The 24013-nt window shown below is 45.6% G+C and overlaps 1 protein-coding gene across 1 annotated transcript in view; it reads right to left on the bottom strand.

The window, feature by feature from the left end:
- Positions 1-9590: 9590 nt before the first annotated feature.
- RGMB (repulsive guidance molecule BMP co-receptor b) overlaps positions 9591-24013 on the bottom strand; it is a 28606-nt gene continuing 14183 nt past the window's right edge. Inside the window, exon 5 of the mRNA XM_070373175.1 lies at positions 9591-13051. Coding sequence (XP_070229276.1) covers positions 12383-13051 — 669 coding nt within the window. The 3' untranslated portion in view covers positions 9591-12382. The remainder of the gene's footprint in view (positions 13052-24013) is intronic.

The following is a 24013-nucleotide window of genomic DNA, read 5'->3' as shown; positions in this document are numbered from 1 at the left end:
GAGAGTCCCTTGGACAGCAAGGAGATCCAACCAGTCCATCCTTAAGGAGATCAGTCCTGAGTGTTCATTGGAAAGACTGATGTTGAAGCTGAAACTCCAATACTTTGGCCATCTGATGCAAAGAGCTGACTCATTTGAAAAGACCCTGATGCTGGGGAAGATTGAAGGCAGGAGGAGAAGGGGATGACAGAGGATGAGATGGCTGGATGGCATCAGCGAGTCAGTTGATGGACATGAGTTTGAGCAAGCTCTGAGACTTGGTGAAGGACAGGGAGGCCTGGCGTGCTGCAATCTATGGGGTCACAAAGAGTTGGACACGACTGTGTGACTGAACTGAACTGAATTGAGGTAAAACTTCATAGCCTAACTTGCTCATCTTTTGAAGCGTTGGTTGTGCGATGCGTGGTCAGGCATTGTCATGGAGAAGAACTGGGCCCATTGTGTTGACCAATACCAGCTGCAGGCATTGCAGTTTTCAGTGCTTCTCACTGATTTGCTGAATATACTTCTCAGATTTAATGGGATTCAGAAAGCTGTAGTGGATCAGACTGGCAGCAGACCACCAAACAGTAACAATGACCTTCTTTTGGTGTAAGTTTGGCTTTGGGAAGTGCATTGGAGCTTCTTCTTGGCCCAACCATTGAGCTGATGTCATATATGATGACATCGCTGGTTGTCATATAAAATCCACTTTTTGTTGCAGATCACAATCCAATCAAGAAATGGTTCACTGTTGCAATAGAATAAGAGAAGACACTTCAAAATGACCGCTTTGGTTTTTTTTTTGGGGGGGGAGGGTCAGCTCATGAGGCACCCACTTATTGAGCTTTTTCCACCTTTCCAATTTGCTTCAAATGCTGAATGACCATAAAATGGATGACATTGAGTTCTTTGGTGACTTTCTCATGTAGTTTTAAGGGGGTCAGCTTCAGTGATGGCTCTCAGTTGGTTGTTATCAACCTCTGCTGGCTTACAGCTATGCTCCTCATCTTCAAGGCTCTTGTCTCCTTCAGAAAATTTCTTGAATTGTAGCAGAGTACCATGAATCACCACTTCTTCAATCACCACTATACTACATTTGCTAGCCGTTCCTGGGCCAAATGTGTTGATGATGTTGCGAGTTGTCTCTGCAACTTTACAACCCATTTTGAGCTTGAATAAAAAAATCACTCGAATTTGCTTTTTGTTTAACATAATTTCTATAGTTTAAAATAAATATAAACAGCAAGTAATAATTCATTAGCAAAAAACATAAAGCAAGAAATGTACATTAAAATGATGTATAAAATAACCACATTTCTTTAAGAATGTATTCCAACATCAAACGGCAAATTTCAACAATGCAAAACCACAATTATTTTTGCACCAACCTAATACTTCAACAGCATTTTGCATTTAGTAGATACTCAGTATACATTTGTTAAATGAATAGCTCTTCCTTTTCATACTGCACTCAGTCCAGTTTTCCTTCTCATTAAGATTCCTCTTCAATGACAGTGAGTTATTTTACAAATTGAATTCATAATCCTATCCTAGAACTGCCAAGGAACGTGGTTCTGATGAGATGACAAGTTTTGGCACTTTTTCATCAGGTGATTAGTAATGTTGAAACTTATATAAGGTTTTATCAATGTTATACACATGAATATGTGTTTATATAGGTATTTACACCTAAAACATACAAAGCATTCTTTAATTTTTGATCCCACTGATTCAAATAAGGATGATAAACTTCATTTTTGTAATAATTAAGTGAAATGTTTGATAAATAAGGTTATAGAGGTACTGTTTACCTTCTTATGACAATATTCTCAAATATCTTAGGTGCTTCATCATTAGCAAACAATTAAAATAGTAATTTTTAGTAGTTTGTTGTTGGTTAGTTGCTCAATTGTGCCGGACTCTGTGACCTCCTGGACTGTAGCCTGCTAGGTTCCTCTGTCCATGGGGTTTTCCAGGCAAGAATACTGGAGTGGGTAGCCATTCCCTTCTCCAGGGGATCTTCTTGACTCAGGGATCGAACCCAGGTCTCCTGCATTGCAGGCAGATTTTTTTACTGCTGAGCCACCTGGGAAGACACATAATTTGTAGTATTATTATTCATAAATGAAAGTGTTAGTTACTCAGTCATGTCTCACTCTTTGCAACTCCATGGACTATAGCCCACCAGGTTCCTCTGTCCATGGAATTCTCCAGGCAACAAACAATACTGGAGTACATTGCCATTCCCGTCTCCAGGGGGTCTTCCAGACCCAGGATGGAACCCTAGTCTCCTGCATTGCAGGTGGATTCTTTACTGTCTGAGCCACCTTCACTATTCATAAAAGAACGTTTGTTTAATAGACTATTTAACCTGATGTTGTGAGCATTTCCCTTCAAGCAGGTACTATAACTGAGTGTAAACCATACAGATTACATACAGAGGGCTTCCCAGGTGATGCTAGTGGTAAAGAACCCGCTTGCCAATGCAGGAGATGTAAGAGATGCAGGTTCTATCCCTGGGTCGGGAAGATCCCCTGGAAAATGGCATGGCAACCCACTCCAGGATTCTTGCCTGGAGAATCCCATGGACAGAGGAGCCTGGGGGTGAACAGTCCATAGGATCACAGAGTCGGACACGACTGAAGTGACTTAGCACAAACCATACAGTAACAGTTTAAGATTATTGGGCTCATCTCACTGGCAAGCATGGGCTTTCTGGTCCCAGGGGGCCTGGCTGCTAATAAGCTCCACCTCTCATGGCTTGGTGACCACAGTCTAACAGCTCAACCTCTCTCCTCAGTTTTCTCACGTCTCATAGAGTTTGCAAGGTGCCTGCCTTGTGTGGGGTTATAACAAACGGTCAACAACTCCTAGACCTCTGTGGGACACAGGATAAGTCCAGTTCTAGAACCAGCTCCTCCCCTTTCACATGGCCTCCATCTCAATACTCCTAATAGATGGGTCAGGAAGTGGTTACCATCTGCTTGAGGTCTTGCTGATTATAACAATCTTGTCTTACAGCTTGTTCTCAACTCGCCCATTTTTTATCTCTTCTAATTCCAGTCCTAGCTCTCCTCTTGAGGGATCATAATGTTGAATTTCAGCTTGAATTTCACCTCCTTCCCTCTCTTCCTTCCTCCCTTCCTTCCACAGATATTCTATTAATACATGCTGGGCACCATGGTGTTCTCTAGGGACAAAATAGTAAATAGGAAACAAACAAACAAACAAAAAAACACCTCTGTCCTTATGGAGTTTACATCCTAGCAGGGGAAGCACAATTAACACATAAACACGAAACGCAGTATACTGTAAGACAGGGAAGAAACAAACCACGCGGAGTCTGGGAGCAGAGAAGGAGGGAGGGGGAATCACTGTAGACAGGACAGTCATGTGTCCAGAATAAAGGGGGCCACACCACTGATACCCTAGAGCTCCCAAGTGCCAAAACTGCAGAAGGCTGGGTAGCCGTGAAGGAGGTCTCTGTGGCCATCCTGTGTTATGCTTGCTTACCTGGCCTAAGTCAGGCCAAAGAGATCCCCCAGGAACATGAGCTCTATGCAGGCGGGTAACTCAGTTGTCCCACCAGGAGTTCCTGTAAAGTACAGGAACCAGCATGCAGAGTGAGAGAGAAGAAAGCTCATTTAGAGTCAGAAGCAGAGATGAGATTCCAACAGCTTTCCAGACTGTTTCCAGCCTTGTGGGCCAGGTGCCATTTCTGCCCCAGATCCATCGTGTGAAAGTTCAGTTGCTCAGTCATGTGCAACTCTTTGTGACCCCATGGACTGCAGCACGCCAGGCCTCCCTGTCCATCACCAGCTCCCAGAGTTTACTCAAACTTATGTGCATCGAGTCGGTGATGCCCTCCAACCATCTCATCCTGTCATCCCCTTCTCCTCCTGCCTTCAATCTTTCCCAGCATCAGGGTCTTTTCCAATGAGTCAGCTCTTCACATCAGGTGGCCAAAATATTGGAGTCTCAGCTTCAGCATCAGTCCTTTCAATGAACACCCAGGACTGATCTCCTTTAGGATGGACTGGTTGGATCTCCTTGCAGTCCAAGGGACTTTCAAGAGTCTTCTCCAACACCACAGTTCAAAAGCATCAATTCTTTGGTGCTCATCAAGTCTTCTTTCTTTATGGTCTATAAGATGTACTATAACTTAAAACAAGGCCCTCCTTTCTGCTTTTGTGCTTGGTAGTTTGAATTAGCTTTTGTTGATGAAATCAGACTCTTGATTCCATGTTAGTCCCTCCAATGCCTGAGAGATATATAACAAAATATATAAGCAAATATATAACAGAAGGATGTGAAGATTAATTTTATATGCCAATTTGATTGGGCTAAGGCATGCCCAGACATGATTTCTGGGTACGTCTGTGAACGTGCATCTGGAAGAGATTAGTGTTTGGTTCAGGAGACTGAGTAAAGGGACCATCTTCAGCAGTGTGGGCAGGCATCAGCCAACTGGGGGCCTGAAGGGAACAAACGGTGGAGGTAGGCAGATTCTCTCTTCTTGAGCTGGGACAGCCAGCTCCTCCTGCCCTTGAATGCTGGAGCTCTTGGTTCTCAGGCCTCCAGACTCTGGGACTTCTCTGGGACTTACACCAGAGGTCCCTGCCAAGCCTTTGCACTCAGACTGAATACAGTCAGGCTTTCCTGGTTCTCCAGCTTGTGCACAGCAGGTGGTGAGACTTCTCAGCCTCCACAACTGCAGAAGGCAGTTCCTGTAACAAATCTCTTCATGTGTCTGTTTTACTGGCTCTGTTTCTCTGGAGAACTAACTACATGGGGATATCCGATTCCTCCATGCTTTTCTTCAAAAATCCCTCAAGCACTGTGGTATCTCTAGTCTGTGTTTTATTCACTGTCTACGAGTCTTCTCAGTCACCCCTGCTTCACCCTTTGCTTCTTTTGTCGCGTGTTTCATTTCTCTTTCCTGTTTCTATTGCTTTTGCAGTTGTTTCCCACACATTTGTCATTAACTTTTTCTCCAGTGTTGTCTTTTTATTGAATGTCTGCGTGCACTTTCTGGCAATTCCTCTCCTCTTCTTAACATGTGAAAAAAGTCCTCACACCAGTAGGACTGGCTCAAAGTTCGCCAGCCACCACCGTGGCCTCCCCCTTTTGTTCTCTCCATGTTCCTCTACAAGGGATTCTGAGAAGACAGCCATTGTTGTCAACAAGCTGGCTTAGTCTGCACAACTAGAAGAGATGGATGGGTTAGAGTTAAGTTACTGAAGGTCCTGCTGCTCAGCCTTCTACATGCAATTGGACCTAGGACGACACTTCAGAATGTCCTTCTCCAAAGGTGGGTGCTATCTCCGTTGGGACTCCTACTTGCTAAGGCGTGTATATATATATATATATATATATATATACACACACATATACACATACATATATATATAGGACCAGAAATCTCCAGCAGTTATTTTATTGGTGGCAGAGTTCTTCCTGTCCCCAGGTCACTCTTAAGCCCTGAACTTCTGTCCAGGGCAAATGGTTGCTTACAAGTCAGGATTACTCTAGTGACTTCACTTTCACTTTTCACTTTCATCCATTGGAGAGGGAAATGGCAACCCACTCCAGTGTTCTTGCCTTGAGAATCCCAGGGACGGGGGAGCCTGGTGGGTTGCCGTCTATGGGGTCGCACAGAGTTGGACATGACTGAAGCAACTTAGCAGGAGCAGAATCCTTCAAGAATTGGCACTGAGATCTGGGTGGGGGGCAGGGGGTGCAGTGAGGAGGCATCTGGTATGCAAGGCTTTTGCTTTTGGTCTCACCCATTCCCCTAGTGAGAGACTTTATTTTGGGGGCTCCAAAGTCAGTGCAGATGGTGACTGCAGCCGTGAAATTAAAAGATGCTTGTTCCTTGGAAGAAAAGCTATGACCAACCTAGACAGCATATTAAAAAGCAGAGACATTACTTTACCAACAAAGGTCCACCTAGTCAAAGCTGTGTTTTTTCCAGTAGTCATGTATGGATGTGATAGTTGGATTATAAAGAAAGCTGAGCGCCGAAGAATTGATGCTTTTGAACTGTGGTGTTGGAGAAGACTCTTGAGAGTCCCTTGGACTGCAAGGAGATCCAACCAGTCCATACTAAAGGAAATTAGTCCTGAATACTCATTGGAAGGACTGATGCTGAAGCTGAAGCTCCAATACTTTGGCCACCTGATGCGAAGATCAGGTGGGAAGATCCCCTGGAGAAGCCTGGTGGGCTATAGTCCATGGAGTCGCAAGACAGTCACACACAACTTAGCAGCTAAACAACAAGAATAGTAAACACACAATTCTCCACCTCAGGTACATTTCTGTGTAATGTATGTTGAGGGGTGGGTCTGTACTAGGTGCTGTGCTGAGAACTTGCGATGTGGTAACATATTTACCTCTCACAGTGAATGTCTGAGATGTGAATTTCTATTGGGATCTTCATTTTAAAAATGAGGCCGTGGCTTGGGGTGTCTGAGGCTGAACGTCTTGTACAGCGTATAGATTTGTACTCAGAACTGGGTGACTCCAGCATCCGTAATCTTGACCAGCGGGCTATGTTGTCTCCTCTAAGGAAGAGGATATAAAACCCACACCGACACACGAATGAACCCTTAGGACTGGCTCTTGGCCACACATGTAGTCAGTATGCCCTCCATAGTCATCCTTCTGGTTTGTGAGCTCCATCAGTTCTGTTACTGCCCTCCCTTCCCAGGCCCGCAGATAAAACTTTCACGTCTTACCCAGCCTCTAAATATCATCCAAATGTTCATCTTGACAGGACACTGAGGATCTTATATTTTGTGCTGCTGCTGCTGCTGCTGCTAAGTCGCTTCAGTCGTGTCCGACTCTATGCGACCCCAGAGATGGCAGCCCACCAGGCTCCCCCATCCCTGGGATTCTCCAGGTCCCAGGTTATTTCACCATTCTCTTCTTCCCAAGAAGGAAGATGAACATTCACACAGTGACTCTGGCCCTGAATCTTACCCTGAGAGCGAGCCCATCGATAGTTCTCCACGGACCTCACCACACTGAGGGCCAACAAAGCATTAATGGGACTGCTACTTGGCAGCTCCAGAGAGGGTCTTGCGAGAAAATGAATTTACTGTCCCTGTCAATCCTCCCCTTCAGTGACTCCTATCTTACTGCTTCCTGTTAGAAGCTCTGGAAGCCCTTTATGCCATCCAATAGCATCCTTTCCCTTGGCAGGGCTACATTATTGATTGAGAGAATCTGGGTTTTTAAAATGTCATTTAAGGTAGGTGCAATTCATACTTGGTTAATTTGTATGTGGTTTGGTCACCACTTCCCTGGTGGCTCAGACGGTAAAGCGTCTGCCTACAATGCAGGAGACCCGATTCCATCCCTGGGTCAGGAAGATCCCCTGGAGAAGGAAATGGCAACCCACTCCAGTATTCTTGCCTGGAAAATCCCATGGACAGAGGAGCCTGGTAGGCTGCAGTCCATGGGGTTGCAGAGTTGGACACAACTGAGCGATTTCACTTCACTTTTTTGGTCTATATCCACTCTGGTAGCAGAATGTTTCCTCTGTTTTTCATTCTTCTTCTGGAGTTTTCATTATTAAACTAAAAATGGCTCTAGAACTGTCACGCATCAAGAACCTTCAGTTAAAAAACATTGCCTGGTTGCTTTCTTCTGGTTGGAGTTTTTTTGTTTTTTTTTTAATATAATTTTATTTATTATTTTTGGCTGTGCTGGGTATTCCCTGCCATCCAGGCTTTCTCTAGTTGCAGAGAGTGGGGCTACTTCTTAGTTGGGGTGCTCAGGCTTCTCATCGCAGTGGCTTCTCTTGCCATGGAACACCGGCTCTGGGATGCGAGGGCTTCAGTAGTTGCAGCACCGGCTTCCTGGGGTCGAGCTGCAGTTCCCAGGGTCTAGAGAACAAGGCTCAACAGCTGTGGTGCGCCAGCTTAGTTGCTGTGTGGCACATGGAATCTTCCTGGACCAGGGATCGAACCCATGTCTCCTGCAGTGGATGGCAGATTCTTTACCAGTGAGCCATTAGGGAAGCCCTGGTTGGCGTTTGATGGACCTACTTTAACATTTTAGTTGACAAGGCTGGTCTGTTCAACTGGTTAGAATGTCATTTTAACGAGGCCAGTGGCATATGTAGGATCTGTTAGTGTATCCTCCCGGAGTCTGGATGCCCAGACTCTTTATAAACCCGCACAATGCTCGCAAGGAAGAGGGGACACAAAGACAGCCCCTCTCCAAGCACACAGTCCAGACATCACATTTAGGGCACAAGGGACTGTGTGTTCTATTACTGAGTTGATAGTGTTAAGCATCGTGCTTACTAGAGGTACTCGGGGCAAGAAGAACAGTAAATTCAAAAGAAAATACCATCGAAATGAAAACGTGAATGTGACTCATCCAATTCAAAGACACGCTGAAAATGGATGCAGGCAGAAACAATATGGTAGGCTAGGGGGTGAGATAGCAAAGAACTGGGGCCTGCTCCCTGCTTCTTGAATGGCTGGGTTACATTCTCTATGGGGATGTTCCTTGGTTCACGTACAAACAGATCACTGTTTGTGGGAATGGGAAAAACTGAGGAGAAAGTATCTTGGCCCAGAAAGGACGGCAGAAATCCCTGTGCTTTATTCCAGATTACAGGCATTAGGATGCTGCTAAATGCTGTGGCTACGAAAACAGAGAGAGAGAGAGAGAGAAACTGAGATAACAGGATTCTTAAAATCTGTTAGTCACCACTTGCTCTTCAAGAGCAAGCTTCTTTTTAAGGCTTTGGACAGCTGCTCAAATTTCCATCCCTGAAAAGCTGGAGGTCTGGATGTGAATACAGTGAAAATGTTTTTCCTCTTAAGCACAGACTTCACGGTGACATAGATTATTTCTTAGTGTTCGTCAGTACAGACATAAGCACTCAGCGGCTGGAACACTGGCATCTTACTTTGTGTGGGTGGCTCAGTTGTCATCATTTTCCTTTTTTATTTGTTCTGAAAGGCCACACATAAACACCGCATGTAAGGGTTAACTTTCTCTTTTAAGAAATGACTATGTATGTCTCCCCAATCAGAATTCGCTCCATTTAGTATTCTACCCAGTGGTGTGAACAGTGCGTTTCTGTGTCTTCAGTTTGGGTTTAATTCTCTCAAGCTTTTCTACCCTTTGGCATGTTTCTTGAACAAAGACCAAATTGTGATCTTGTGATGTCTCTTTCTAGAACACCCAAGAAGTGAGAATTTAAAAAAGTTTACCAATCCAGAAAATCCTGCCCCAATATCCTCCCCACCAGGACTAACGAAGTTGCTACCATCCAAGCTGCCTTCAAAGAACCAAATGCAGGTTCCATGCTTGCAGGGGACAAAAACCAACACTAAAAAAAGACCTTTGGGATGATACCAGTGGACTAATCTCACAGATTCTGACTTATTTCCAATTGCCTAGAAATTAAAAAAGGAAAAACTATAGTAGTGATATAGTTCCGAAAATAAGTGAGTTTGTGGACAGGTTGAACGACTCACTGTCAGTAACCATGTAGGATTTTGTACACGTACCCCCTCACTCCCTTTCTCCTGCTATTTCTCCACTCTTCCAGCAGGTGGCACTACAGTCACAGAACAAACATTCCACAGCAGGGTATGTAACTTTATTTTTCTACCATAATAATTTAAAGTATTTACACACTGCACACTCACTGTTTTACACAGATACTTATTCATATACCTATGAACCACATCTAAAGGTTTCTTTGTAAAGACTCGACACACTGTGGGGGTTTCCGAGCGTAACAAAGAGAAGGGAAGGACAAAAAAAGTTTTGAGTCTTCAGACAGCCATGTGGTGCATCTGTGAAAACCAGTGTGTTCCCACAAGATTAAGCTCCCCCAGAAGACGTCCTACCTAACGTGTGAGTATGACCCAAAACGCTTCTGGTTAAGGGGGGGATTTCAAAAACCAACATGTGCAAGGAACATTTTTCTTTTTCCTCCCCAGACATTCTATCAAAGAAACAGAAGAAAATAAACCAGGCCCTTCTCTAGAGAAATACCTGTATTTCTGAAACAGTTATCCATGGGGAAGACTTCAGAGTCATAGAGAGACACTGACTGCAAAGGGAAAACAGCCAAATCCACTGGTACTAAGAGACGTGATGCAACCTTTCCAGGTAAATGATGCAGCAAAAAAAACCCAGTTTCCTCTTCCCAGGTATTTGGAGAGGCAGTTGTTTTGCTTTTGCTGAAAAGGACACAGGTATGTTACATCATGTACACACTAAACCCAGACATCGTAGAAAACCTCTACCGCTTTCCACTTTTAGACTATTTGCACAAAAATAGTGGTTAGAGGTACCCTAAATATTTTTCCTCCTGCATTCTACTCGGTTACATAACAGAAGTACTAGTTAACTACAGCTTCTGACCTGGGCACGTGATTCCATAAGGGAACAAGAGCAGTCACCGTTCAGAGCTGATGGCAGGCAGGCCCCATTCGGCTTTGATACAAGGATAACAGGTTTGGGTTCAGCTCTCTGGCGCTGCATCTTTGCCCAGTAAGAGGCAGGATGCCTCTGGGATTTTCCCAGACTGGCCAATATCATTCTCTCGTACATTGGAAGATGGGCTAGAGAGAAGCTTTGCCACCTCTGGTGAGTCGACAGCTCCATGCTGTGACCAACAGATCAGTTCACAAAGAAACAGAACTTTCACGAAGCGACATCCTCTTTGCTACCAGTCTGGTAGTGCCACTCATCAAAAGGAAGAAATTAACCCAGCCAACTAAAACTACGCACAACCTTGACCCAAATCTCTGTGGCCTTTCAAGTTCACCGTCTGTTTGCATTTACGTAAATGACTCAAGTACAAACTCTACCACTAATTCTTAGAACCAGATATTTACATTTTAGGTATAACAATAGAAACCTACCTATCCTGGAGTTCATGTTCTCAGCTACTGCTCTTGCCTTTGGATGGTGGTGGTTTCCTTTTTTCAAGAGGTGCCAACAACGATGGAATGGAAGAAGGAAGGAGTTGCTCGTGTAGCTCAGTGAAATCACTATCAAGTTACACGAACAACTAATAGTCAACCTACGCATATTAAGAGGGAAAGTGACTACATGGAGAGGCCACGTGGGGAGCCTGGCCAATGGGAATGACCAACCAGCACCCAGTCAAGCTGCATACAGGGTCAGGCCAAGGAAAAACGTCTGTTGTCAGGACCCCAGTCCATCCCATCACACACACAGACGCAAAGTGGGAGACTGGGGAAGACCACGGTGTGGGAGACAAGGAAGAGGAAATCTTTGTGATGGGGTCTGGGTCTTCACATGAAACAATCTAATACACCCCAGAGCCTGGGCTCCCGGGCTCCAACACTGAGCCTGGGGAGGGCTTACTGGGTGTGGACATGGTGAGTACAAGTCCAGACAGCCAGAGAGGAGGCGGCTGAGAACGCGGGCTTGTACAAATCACAGAGGGAAGAGCAAGGCACGATCGCTGCACTTACAGGTTTGCACTTTCTTTGTTCAATGTAGAATGGAGTTAAAAGAGGGAAAAGTGACAGTTTGAACAGGGAATGAGGGATGACAAAAGTCTGAGAGGGCTCTTGCAAGATGCCTGGTATCTCCTTACCCATTGCCATCTGGAGCCCCTCCTGACCTAGAAAAACAGCAGTTTCATACGTTTAACCTACCTCGCTCTAAGCGCTCAGATGTATCAATCCTAGTTAATAAGAACTGTGCTAACATTCTCCCCACCCTCTGAAAACAATTGGCAGCTGTCCAAGAGGGAGAGGGCTTCCCAGAATCAGTGTTTAACAGCCAAAAACACCTGTCGTGGGGTGGGGTGGGGCGGTTAACAATCCTTCCACGTGGAGTGAGGGCAGGAGAAGCGGGCAAGGACCTAGTTCCAAGGAACGAGGCAGTGGCACCAGGAGGGCAGCAGTTGAAAGCTGGGCACGCAGCGATGGCCAAGGCTGTAGGCCGTGAGGGCACCGCCAGCAAGAGCTGCAAACAAGGTCACCGGTCCTCTTCCAAGGGCGCGCCGCATACGGTGTCTGTGCGCGTGTACTATATACGTACTGACCAGGTACACACATAAATATTTAATATATAAAAAATAAAGTGCTTTCTAACAGGTCCCCGGGCAGGGACGTTATAAAACATTTCACAAAACTGCAAAAAAAAAAAAAAAAAAAGGTAACGGTCCAAGAACACTACATCCAACATTATGTGGAACATAGCCAAACGCGATATGTACAAATCAGGTGGGCATCCCGGGACACACGCATCCTGTCATATACATGGTATATACATATATACTCTTTTTACTCAATATATTATGACAATATATATTTTTTAAAAATTTTGTTATAGACAGGAGAAACGGAACAGAAGAAAAAAAAAAAAAAAAAAAAAAGATAATCCCCTACAAAAACACAACTAGGATCAAGCATGTGAGTCCCAGACTGACAGACGACAGGGGGCGTCCACGGGGAGCCCCGCGGGCACTGCTCGGGAAAATATGCCAGCGTTCCTTCCTGGGGTGCAGCGCCTCCACGTCCTCCAGGGCGCTGTGCGCGGCGGCCGTGAAGTTGGCGTCGCCGGTGGTGAGCAGGTCAAAGACGCAGGACTGGAAGTAGATGTCCTTCACCGGCATCTGCTCGTGGCACCGTGCGCTGGCCGTCTCCAGCGTGTAGCCGGGCCAGGCCGCGGCCGCGGGGCTGCGGGGCAGGCCGGGCCCCAGGATGGCGGACACCTGGCCCTGCCCGTCGTCGATGCGCTCGCCCAGGGGGCAGCCGGTCACGCACAGCTGCAGGTCCTGGCTCTCCTCGTAGGCCATGGCCAGCGCCTCGGGCATGCGGATGGCCAGCGTCAGGTAGCGGCCCAGCTGCCGCACGAACACCGTGGTCCCCATGTAGCGTGCGTGCATCTCCACTGAGCGGCCGCTCTCTCGCTCCACGATCCGCAAGCTCTTGGGGTCGCCGTCCCCGCCGCTGGTGCTGCCGTCCACGAAGGCGGCCGGCAGGTCATCAGTCACGGCTTGGTACACTTTCTGATCTGTACACTCCCGGTGCGCTTTGAAGATGATGGTGATCTGTGGGGGAAGGAAGGTGGACAAAGTTTTAACACAGATGGGAGAGATATGGGCGACAGCATCCTTGGGCCATGAGAGCTGCCCTCCAGTTCTGGAGGCTGAACCAGCTAAAGACAGAATCTCCCAACTCAGACTGTATCTGCTTCTGCCTTGCATGTGAATGGTGTCACTGTTAGGGACAATTTTGAAGACCCTGTGCATTCATTTACTGGAAGGATGGATGCTGAAGCTGAAACTCTAATACTTTGGCCATCTGATGAGAAGAGCTGACTCATTGGAAAAGACCCTGATGCTGGGAAAGATTGAGGGCAGGAGGAGAAGGGGACGACAGGGGATGAGATGGTTGGATGGCATCACCAACTCAATGGACCTGAGTTTGAGTAAACCCTGGGAGTTGGTGATGGACAGGGAGGCCTGGCGTGCTGCAGTCCATGGGGTCGCAAGAGTCAGACAGGACTGAGCCACTGAATTGAACTGATGTATTTTTTCTTGATGTGGACTTTTTTTTTAACTTTTTATTTTATATTAGAGAGCAGCTGATTAATAATGTTGCAATAGTTTCTGGTGGACAGCAAGACTCAACCATACATATACGTGTATTCATTCTGATGTGGACCATTTTTTAAAAGTCTTTATTGAATTTGTTATGATATTGTTTCAGTCTTGTGTTTTTGTTTTTGTTTTTTTTTTTGGCCATGAGGCAGGTGGGATCTTAGCCCTCTCACCAGGGATCAAACCTGCACTCCTCTACACGGGAAGGTGAAGAAGTCTTAACCACTAGACAGCCAGGGGAGTCCCAAAGACCTACGTATTTAGAATGAAAAACTGACACAGATCCAGGGAGTGTGTATCAGCAAAAGAATTTCATTTTCCTAAGACAGAAAAATGTTGTTGTTGGGATATAGGCAAGTTTTATTGATCATGTGTATCCTGTCTCCTTCCAAAGACAGATGAGTTGTGGTAGATAGCTCTGAGAAAAAAAGAAAGAAGATTCCTTTCTGAGTTATGCAGACGCTCTAAGTGGCTTCATTAATAATAAACCTACCAGAACTGTGATTTCTAAAAAGTTTCTCCCTTGGACTCTAAATCAATATCCTATGACTCATCACTACCAACTGAGCTATACACACACACTCAGGGAAGAGACAGAAAGCTGAAGAGGGGGCCAGCCCAGCAACAGCGATCAACCACGTGCCTCAGGAAAGATTCTCTAAGTCTCTTAATCAAACGTTTCACATGACCGGCTAATCTTTGGGACCACGAAAGCACTTGGCAAGTGCGCTCCCAAGCACTGGCAGGGAATAAATACCCTAAACCTAGTTACAGCAAATGTTTTCCCCAAAGAGCATCCTGGCCCTTCAGCTTCTCAGAAATCTGTTCCCCAGTCAACTCTCAACTCTCCAAATTAAGCAGAAAATTCATGGAGGAAAAAAAAAAATCTGATAATATAAAAACTTCCCTTTGGTGAACTTACTTTCTTTCCTTAATTAGAACAGTACTTAGAAAAAAAAAAAAAAACCACTCTGAGCACCTTCACCTCTAACATCCTCGACATCTCTGCTACAGGGGATAGAAAGATGCTAAGACAGATACGGGCTTCTGGATCACACAAGGTGGGAAAATGGTCCCCAAGCGGTGGGGCGGGGTTGGGGGGGTTGGGGGGTGGGGGGGCAGGGAACGACAACATTTTGAGATTTGAGTTATTGTCTGTAAGTGAGGTAATGGCTTATTATGCTTTCTTCTTGAAAAAAAGAAAAAAGTATCAGGTGACTTCAGTCAAGGAGGAAGGGAGACAGGCCAAACACTCTACAAATTACTCTGGATGGAGGCAAACGGCCACCTCCTGCAAGGGGACTAATCAAAACAATAGACCCTTGTTAAAAAGGCCACGAGGGCCTCCCTCCCCACCCTTCTCCCTACAAGCCCTCCCAGCCACCCTCAGGTTTATGTCTGAAGGCTTTCCCCCTGGCTCAGCCAGCATTTGCTCATGCTATTTAATTCCACATGTTCCCACTGGTGTTACTTGACTGGAATTTTCCAGCCATTTCATTTCACTTCAGCCAGTTGTAAAGCCAGATCCGAACCAGCTGTGGCTGCAGCAACTGGTTAAATTCATATCCGTTGTTTGCAGCTGCAACCAAAAGCCAGACAATGCACTGTGAGAATGCCTGGTGTTCTCCCTGCCTAATTACTCTGAGCCACAATTTAATTTCATGACCAGCCTTCTCACGTTTCAACACCTTCCTAACAACCTGAAGGAGGTGTACCAGAGATGATTTCAGGAAATTTGCTGTGCATCCAACCATACGACCTTCCAGAGCGAGTGGGATTTTTCGAGCTAGATATCTAATGGGACTATAAAATAGATTTATTTGGTGACTCTAAAGACAGTTTGACAAGTGCTTTTTAGAGGCAAGCTGGGATCTCTTGGAGGTGAAAAGATTAATTCAAGTAAATTCTGCACCTGACTGGACTGCAAGTTAATACAGATGGCTACAGTAAGAGTAACAGACTTCGCATACAGCCGCTGTCCTCATTTTCAACCAGAGCATCCACGCTCAGAGTAACTGAATTCTTCTACAACAGCTAAGCCATTTGTCCTTCCAACCTAACAAACCTCAAATTTAAACCAACTTGGCCTTATTTGTAACAATTTAGGACTTTTCAGTTCGCCTTAGGAAAAACACAGAGGAATTAGTTTTGTTGGGACAACACAGCAGAGAGATCCAATTCCAAACAAGTTTCCAACAAAGGCAAGCAAGGGTCAATATTAACATGAATGGAATAGTTCCCTGTCTCACCAAGTCTCCGCTGTTTTCATTAAAAACACCAATTCCAACTCAGGAGTCATTTCAAATGCCTCTCACCTTACTGTCCGCTGCTCTACCTGTGACACCAACAGGTAACTCCCACACCTCTGGAAGATAGGTGAAACTTAAAGCTTAACCTCTGTGTTACTGTCTACACTCACAAAATATTCCAGTTTACCTAATGCATTTTTGTCTATCTGTCAAATTTCCTAGGAGTGACTTTCTCTACAAGACAAGGAAGTTGATGTTTCTCTAGTTGTTTCTCTTTTAGGTGAGATAATTTGCTCTCAGAGTCTATGTATAGAATCAGCCCTTGAATCAAGATGTTGAGGGTAATGAATGAGAGGTTTCCTGAGTGGTCCTCTGTAGTTTAAGTAGATATTGAAGAGGTACCTAGAGATAATAAGCAATGGAAATGTAGAAAACACTAGGAAACAGTCCCTGACAAGTTGTATAAGGTATTTTCATCCCTTATACAATTGCAACCTGAGGTCTTAAAAAGCAAGCACTTAACCAGAAAGGGCCAGAAATTCATTTTCCAATTATATCCTCCTTTTCAGAAAAATTAAATAAAATTTATTCACTCTCAGTAATTCTTCCCTTAAAAAACTCAAATGTTAATGGAAATGTTTGGAAATTCCACACGTTTTCTATTCCCAGCTAGCAGCTATCAGAGGGTCACAATAGGACATTCAAAATTGTATTCTAAAGCTTTTAAACAGATAATTTAAAAACAGCTATGCTCTTTACTTTTCCCCCCTCTACGAACTGATCCATATGCTGTAATAACTCAATTTGGCACATCTGTTCTATGCCACACCATTTATTATTGATGGATGGCATTTCTGTGCATTTAAAACATCAATGCCTTTTGTTAAACCTTCCCCGCCCAGCTCCTCCCAACCCCCACCTCAGACAACACTACTCCAGTCTCCTCATTCATTTTTAATGTTTCACTCCCTGAGATCTTTACCACCTACAGGGTCTCTTAGGAGAAGCAAGACAGCAGCTACAAATCAACCTTTCCACATGAGAAAGGCAAAAAGGATTTAGGGTTTGCTGTGAAATGCCAACACTGAGAGGCACCTGCCTCTCCTTTCCATCAGGAAAAAAAATAAAAATAAAAATGAACTAAATGAAAGAAAGGTCACCCACAGAACCAGGCACTGCCTTGCCAATGCACAGAGCTTCTCCAAGCTCAACAGCCTTGCACAGTGCTGTGAGGAGGTTTTCAAACAGCAGAATTCCCCACAGGCTGTGCCCTGAGCTATTTGTGCTTATCATTCTTTGGAAGAAATGTTTATCGGGGTTTAAATCAGACCATTTGGCACTGCATGTGTGGGACCTTACTGGAATTCTCTTAATACCAGAACTGGGACTTTTATAGACAAGGGGCTCCAGCTCTCGGGTTAAGATGGGCCAGCAAATCAAACTGAAAATCACAGGAAATCAGCCTGGAACACAGGGAAACCCAATGTTGACAGGTATCCAGTTAAAATTCTGCTTGCGTTAAGAAAGCTAAGATTAATTTTATTTCATGTAATTAGGTGATGTGTCTACTTCCTCAGATCCTCTGGGTGCAATTATAGGTTGAAAAAACAGATGACTGTGGGAGAAATCAGAGAACGCTGTGCCCATGGCCTTTGCTCTCACCAGGTCAGCGGCATACAGCCTCTGCTTAGTCCTCAGAGCTGAACACAAAGATCATTCCTACGAGCGCGTGTGTTTCAAAGAAATAAACGCACATGCTCTATCGCCAGCTCTAAAACACATCATCTTAACTCGAGTGGGCCAATGTTTCTCAATGTTGAGAAGTCCGAGACTAGGAAGCTCCGAAGCACTAAGGAAGGATCTCGGTTAGGCTGCGGAGAACTCTGGCTTTCGCTCCTTTTTATGAGGTAGGAAATAAAAGCATATCCGTCTAGAATAACTTTCTGGAGAGTACATGGACCATACTTAAGGAGGTCAGTAATTGATGTCGTTGATCATTTTCCTGAAAAACTAAAAAAAAACAAACAAAAAAAATCTGCCAGGAAGGCATGAACTCAATGAAACAAGTGTAACTTTACCATTGTAACTCAGCCTAGCATCAGCTATCTACCTACAGGAAGTCTGAATTCAACATCTACAAAAGCACAGTTTAAGTCACTTCACTGGGCCAGGACAAGATAGCTAACAGGAAGAAAGTGGTACATGAGTTTCAGAGGAGGGTGGCAGAAGAAATTTCCCTCTAGATTGCTTTTCAGGCTTGAATGAGACTACAAAAATCTACAGCCTCCTAAAGATACCCAAATAGGTTTCTCTGTCCTCTCGAGTTTCTTTCCACCGAGCTCTGCGGTAGCAGCACTCACAGGATTCCAGAGACACAGAATGGATCAGACTTATTTATTCTTAGGGTTGCCCTAGGTAATACATGCAGGAACAAGGGCTGCCTTGGCTGCTGGAGGGGATCTTGGCAGCAGCTGGAGAAAGAAGAAACCAAACCAGAGGAGAAGGACACCCACAGTTGAGGCTGCTAGGGTGGTCCAGGGGGGAGCATTAAGCTCCGTGGCTGGAAACAGCATGCAAGAGAGAGAGAAACAGAGAGAGAGGGAGAAGGGGGGAGAGAGAGAGAGAAGCAGGCCCAGGATGATACATAAAAGCGACAGAAAAAAAAAAAAAAAGTTGACATCCAAAGAGCGATTTTTGTACATTTAAAATAAGGAAGGCTGGAAGCATAAATAGGCTCAGAGGGAAATGGGCCAGCTTCCTTGTACAGGCCAGAGGCACAAGGTGCAGAGTTTACAGGGAGGAGGGGAGGCCTGGGGTGCCTTGGCCTTCCCGGCACCCGGAGAACTCCAGGGGGACCTTCTTGCTTGTTGTGCCTGCTCTCTGCACTGTGAGGAGGCCCTCGCTAGACTTCTAGATGGGAAGTCAGGCGCGTGGGGACAGTATTTCAGGCCGAGGCTGCCGCTACGCTTTGGAAAAGTGAAAGTGAAGTTGCTCAGTCATGTCCGACTCTTTGTGACCCCATGGACTGGAGTCTACCAGGCTCCTCTGTCCATGGAATTTTCCAGGCAAGAATACCGGAGTGGGTTGACATTTCCTTCTTTAGGGGATATTCCTGACCCAGGGATCGAACCCAGGTCTCCCACATCGCAGGCAGACGCTTTACCCTCTGAGCCACCAGGGAAGCTGCTGCGCTTTGGACCAGAGGCTAAAATTACTGCAGTCACTCAGGGGTAGGAATCTGTCCTGGCAGGTCTGGCTTTCTGGGATCTCCCTCCTAATGGGGTGGAGGTGGGAGGAGGCACACAGATCCCCAGGCTCTCGCAGCACCCCGGGTGAACACTCTGGGCTGAGGTTCAGCACAGCTGTTTCCCAAACCGACGGGGATTATCAGGAAATCACAGCCCCTTTGATCGGTTTTCAGTTGGGGGAGGTAATTTAAAAAGCAAAAGGGCTTAAAGGTCTCAATGCACTCACATTCTGTCACTTCTAGGGTCAGTTTCAGGTTCCCAGGGCTATTAACAACAACAACAAAAAAAGCAAAGCCCAGTCAGGAACAAGGTGGTTAGAGGTGGTGACCATATATTCCAAGAAGCCAGTTAACTGGAAAGTTCCAAAACAATATCCTTCTGTCTTCATTTTCCTGAGGCAGGGAGCGGGGAAGGCATGGACCCCACATAAACACACACGTGTGCTTGTGTGTGTACTCACACCTTTAAAAAGGAAAGAGCAAACACTGACACCCTTTTCAGGGGCACATGCAGAGCAGATGAGAAGTTGGTCTTTAAATGCTGTCACATTAAGCCTATCCAGTGTACACAGTCAGCTCCAGCACTGAGACAACCCCACCAGCAGGAGCTAAGGTTCTCTGGGCTCCGACTCCTAAAAGAACCAGCTCACTTGGACATACTGAGCTCCCCTCTGCAGAGACCCAATTTCATCTGAAGTTCTTTCTAGACCCAACAGCAATGGGTTTTCACTGCAAGGCTCCCCCGTTAAATTCTGCATCTTAGATGTGTGCGGCTGGCTATTCTTGTTATACTTAGGACAAGCTGAGCAGCTTAAGAAGTCCTGAAGTTACCCCACCCAGGAGAACACAAAATCCAAACCAGTCGAAGAGCAAGTTCTACTTGCAGTCAAAACAAATAAAGACGAAACGGGTAAGGTAGCAGCTTCATTGTTCGACACTGTAGGTATGACTCTTTTTACATGCCACATTCCGCAGGGGCAGAAACTGTTTGGTTAGCATTAATTGAAGCCAACAACCAAAAAAAAAAAAAAATACCAACCATCCAATGTTTCCTGCTTGCCCCTTCCTCTCAAAATGTTGACTCAAAGAAAATTTAACAGGGCAGAGAGAGACATTTGGAAATGTGACAGAAAAACAAGTTCTAACGCTCAGCTGTGTATCAGACTTGGCTGGGCGCCTCTGGTTCAAACTATGGAGGACGGGAGGTTTGTTTTAAAGTAGCAAAGGCCCAGAGCACTCGGAGGGAATTCTGGCTGGCTCAGGCAGGCGCTGGGTTACTGTCACTTACACAGGGGGGATTCGGAAGGTCCTTTTCACTCTTCCAAACCACGTCTGGGACGGAGACACTGGCACATGCAGAGATTCAAATGTAAAACTGACAAGGTATACAGAGACAAATTTTATACATTTTTAGACAGTTTTCACTGACCACCTTATGTATTTCTTCCTTCCAGGGAACAGAGAGAAGACAGAGGCCTACCTACCCAGAGTACATGCAATCTGTACGGACAAAATGAAGGCAGATCTTGTTCAAGTATGGCCTAAAGAATAAGCCAGGTAGGCCTGTTTTCATCCCACAAAATGATCATTCACATTAAGGGTACATTATGGAGCTAAGAATGTCGCCCCCTTTTCTTCTGCTTCCTTTGCCCAAATATAATCACCCCCAGGCAGTCTGCTGAAAACTATATGAAACGAAGGTGAAAGTTTCTGGGCCTAAGACCTTAAAATCCAGTACAAACCAGAGCTATGCAGGAAGCAGAAAAGGGCCAACAGGAATACCACCACCTGGAACAACTGTAGCTGGTGTCTGTTCTTCTAGAAACTCTTCTTTTAATATTGTCTCTACAGTAAAGAAATTCAGGGAGGACAAGGATTATCCAAGACATGCTTTTATGAGTCTTAAAGATGAGACAGAACCCTGAAAAATCAACTTAACTAAGAACTGGTGATTCTGATGCTCAACTACCCTAGCAAGCTTTTGGGTATTAAAAAGCAGCTACCTTTCAACAACAGCAACCAGGGTTCCAGACCCTGCTAGGGTATTTCAGAGGAGTGAGGAAATGTGGGTGTAGGTGAGGGACCACCTTGACGGTGGGATGTGAAAAGGGAGACGGTACCAAGTCCTGGGAGCGAGAACACTGACCAGCGACAGTGGCCGGTGGGCAGGGTTATGTCCAAGGTACAGCTGCCCATCTCTCAGGCCCAGCCTCCTGGTCCTGACCCCCGGAGGCAACTTGCAGCACTTGGAACCAGCCTATAGCATGGGCCCCCAGTGTTCTGAAAAGAAACCCTAAAAACGGCTTTCCCCTACCCCCCGACACAAACCCCACAATTCTCCATGACATGAAGGCAGCAAAGTTTAGTTATGAGCTTAGACTAAGGCAGAGACTACATTCACCTCGGCATCTCCCAGACACGATAGGCCCGTCAATGCTTGGGGTTTCCAATGCAACACTAAATAGTACATTTTATCAGACAAATGAACACAGTATACTGCGCAGGGGAGCTATACAACTGCAAACTTCTTTCCCATCTGTTCTACAATATATCTCAACAATATAGCTCAATATATCTTGCAACTTTTTGTAATTTTTAAGACATTTCTGCACAACAAGGAGGACCAGGACGAGATGCAAAAGTTAAAGATGGCAAGAGTTATCTGTATAATCATAACAGATAATCATAACAAAGAACAATCTCAGATTTTAAGGGTTAGTTACAATGAATCTGCAAGGCAACTTGTGTGCTCCCAGAAGGAATCTATATTCTCAAATAGTGTATTGCCTCTGTAACAGTGTTGCATGCAAGGACAGTGTCCCTGTATTCAAAACCTAATTCTGTACACAAGAGGATGAGGCATCTTCCTTAGTGGACAAAAATAAGAATGATCACCACTGTGCAGCTCACAGAGTCTCCATAAAGATACTAAAAACATAACTGGTTACAAAAACTTAGCTACAAAAAAAATCCACTAGGCTTAGGGTCAAAAGAGGACAGATTCCCAAAGCCTGATCCAGAGATATGCCTAAAAAAAAAAAAAATCGATCCTTGGAAGGCTTTGCAACAGAGGCACATCTGGCTCTGACTTTATAACCAACAGAGAATGACCCAGAACATTGGTTTACATGCCCACATTCTCCTGCTGAACAACAGGGCATGCTAAGGGGCATCAAAAGCAGGAGAGGACCCAACTCGTGCTCCAGGACCCTACAAGAGAAGGACATTTTATCACCAGGGAACACTGTGGGCAGCCAGCGAGAATGGAGCCCAGGAACTCAAGACTTCCTGTATCTCCAGTATCATCAGCCAGTGGTGATTTCCAGGAAAATCTCTCAGGAAGTAGCCACAGCTCCAGAAGTACAGATATTTATGGACTTTGAAAGACAGGCTCTCTTCTCGTGCTTTGGATAGGCACAGAGTCCTGCTGCCCATGGGTTACCACAGCGGGTGGCCTGGGGCAGCGGCAAGGACGTACGAAGCACCTGAGTGTCCACTCGCCTGGCTTGGTTAAGCACAAGGAACACACCTCCTCCCAAAACCAAACTGCCTGAAGGTAAACCACCTTCTCTCATTAACGGATGCAGTATAGAAGGGTCTGAAGATCTATAAAGGACTGGCTGTCATCTCAATATCCCCTCCTACTTGCAATGTTGTTTCCCTGACTTTGAAGAATAGGATAAGCAAGCTAGAATGTTGAAGAAAGGATATGATTACATTGAAAGGAAAGGTTTGAAAGACAAAGCAAAAGTACACAAGTTATTTGTATAAAATAATTGTTAAAAGTACTGCCACTGTTTGGTGGTTTAGTTGCTTAGTCATGTCCGACTCTTGCGACCCCATGGACTGTAGCTCGTCAGGCTCCTCTGTCCATGGGATTCTCTAGGCAAGAACACTGGAATAGGTTGCCATTTCCTTCTCCAGGGGATCTTCCCGACCCAGGGATCAAAGCCTGGTCTCTTGCATTGCAGGCAGATTCTCTACCAACTGAGCCACAAGGAAAGACCGTTGTTTAGATGTGTAATAAATGCGTCCTTGAAATTTTAGGGAAAAGGAAATCATTTTAAATGCACCTGAGAGATTGGAGATTTTCATACATGCTACTAGGACTCCATTTGTGAAGGGCAAAATCTTTTTATGAAATAATTCACACCAAAATTGCCTTCTGCAATCATGGCATATGCAATTCCTTCTTAGATCCACATAAACAGGGATACATAGTTACACAACATGAAGCTGAGACTGAGGGGTGGGCAAAGAGAACGTGGAAGAGAAGGTACGCTGCCCAGCACCCTCCACGGATGATCTGCTTGTTTATCTGTGTGAGGATCAGGAGAGAAGACAGCACTGTATCCCCCTGGAGCCCCAAACACATAAACAGTGCTCCTTCCCACAGAACCAACCCTGCCCGTTCTCAGCCCATCCCCTCTCTCATATCTTTTCTGCAGAGCATTTGCAGGTCTGAAGCTGCCCGCCTCTTGTAGACAAAGATGGGGAAGGTGGCCCAGAGTGGACACGCATCTTAGCAGAGGTGTGTGCAGGTGTGCCAAGGAGCCCTGGCAGCCCCCGGGGTGGGGAGGGGGGAAAAACAGCCCTGGTGTCCCCTTTAGGAACGCATCGAGCTAGCCAGGTGGCCAAGCACACAGACTTTGGGGAAGGGAGGGAACCAGACAGGCTGGCGCAGGGCACAGCCCGGAGCCTTGGCCCTGAGAAGGTGTACCTGTGCACAGCTGGGAAGGGGGAGAGGACGTGGACCAGGGGAGATGAGACCACACCATCAAGCACTGCAGGCCTGGTGAAGAAAGGCTTAGCTAGCAGGAGGAGAAGCGGACAACAGAGGATGAGATGGCTGGGTGGCATCCCCGACTCAATGGACATGAGTTTGAGTAGACTCCAGGAGTGGGTGATGGACAG

The sequence above is a fragment of the Bos mutus genome, chromosome 7, assembly GCF_027580195.1.
Source record: "Bos mutus isolate GX-2022 chromosome 7, NWIPB_WYAK_1.1, whole genome shotgun sequence".
In the NCBI taxonomy this organism is placed as follows: domain Eukaryota; kingdom Metazoa; phylum Chordata; class Mammalia; order Artiodactyla; family Bovidae; genus Bos; species Bos mutus.
Note: the sequence above shows the minus strand (reverse complement) of the source record. Positions and strands in the feature narration are given on the sequence as shown.